Below are 1,111 nucleotides of genomic sequence, written 5' to 3' on the forward strand. Positions count from 1 at the left end.
TCCAGGGGGACAGTTGGTGCACACCACCTCTCTGGTTGAAGGCACAATGGCACAGGTGGCTCCCGCTGGACAGGGGCAGGGCTGGCAGTCGTTCGACGTTCCCTGGGTGGCGTCGCCGTAGAAACCGTCCTTGCAGCGTTCACAGCTCAGCCCAGCAGTGTTATGCTGACAGTCGCACGCTCCTGCAGGGACAGATGGGTGCTGAGAGTGAGCACCAAAAACTCAAGAAGTGCCACGTGCCAACCAAAGCAGCAGCAGTACCGGTGTTGGGGTTGCAGGCGTCACTGTGTCCATTGCAGCTGCAGGGTTCGCAGGAGCTAAAGGCACCAAGCTCCGGGCGAGCACGCCGGAATCCCAACGTGCACTGCTCGCAGTGCTGACCCTGGTAGCCCTGGGGACAGGTGCACTGCTCCACCCAACGGGCCGGCACACCCGGAGCCCGCCTCGCCGTCACTAAGGACACATTATCCAGGAACCCGGCACCTGCAGACAGACTGGTTAGAGCGATGGCAGAACATTCGTACCGCAGCGGGCTGAGCCGGCGTTACGTACTCCTCTCGCTGTAGGTGCCACGGAACTTGATGGCTGTCAGGTTCTGGAGAAGCTTCTGGAAGTCGGAGTGACTGACGTGCGGCCTCCAGGGGTAGTCGGTGCTGTCATGGAGCCTAATCCAGAACCAGAACAGTTTGGGTTAGAACAGATGATTATAAAGATCTTAAAATCTGTTTGAATAAACTCAGATTATCTTCTGATTTTAAACTGATAAGATTATTACATCACAGGATTAAAAAAAGGATCATTTAACACACCAAACTAATCCAGTCAAACTAGAAAATGGATTTTCAATGGTTGTTCATTTAAAAAGGTATAGTTAAATCCAGATTACTACAGATAGGATAATAAGTGATCATAATCCTAATCTATGGTTATTTTACATGAATACAAATAAACTGCAAATATTAAAAAAGGCAAAATAAAGAAGGTTGTGAAAGAAGAGAGATGGAATGGGGTTAGGGAGGTCTGGAGAGGATGGATATTTGCTGTATTGAAATAGGCAGATATGATCAAATTATTCATGTGGGGTTGCAAAGATACTGATGTCAAAATGACA

The 1,111-nt window shown here is 49.2% G+C and overlaps 1 protein-coding gene across 1 annotated transcript; it reads right to left on the reverse strand.

Annotated features, from left to right (window-relative positions):
• Window positions 1–3: 3 nt before the first annotated feature.
• Window positions 4–665, reverse strand: LOC112142123 (laminin subunit gamma-1-like; the record flags this gene model as incomplete). Its single annotated transcript, XM_024265361.1, has 3 exons — window positions 4–182; window positions 262–483; window positions 553–665. Coding segments are annotated over 3 exons (514 nt in total), but the record flags the coding sequence as incomplete, so codon positions are not given.
• Between the last annotated feature and the right edge of the window lie 446 nt (window positions 666–1,111).

This window comes from Oryzias melastigma, unplaced genomic scaffold (genome assembly GCF_002922805.2).
Source record: "Oryzias melastigma strain HK-1 unplaced genomic scaffold, ASM292280v2 sc02269, whole genome shotgun sequence".
In the NCBI taxonomy this organism is placed as follows: Eukaryota; Metazoa; Chordata; class Actinopteri; order Beloniformes; family Adrianichthyidae; genus Oryzias; species Oryzias melastigma.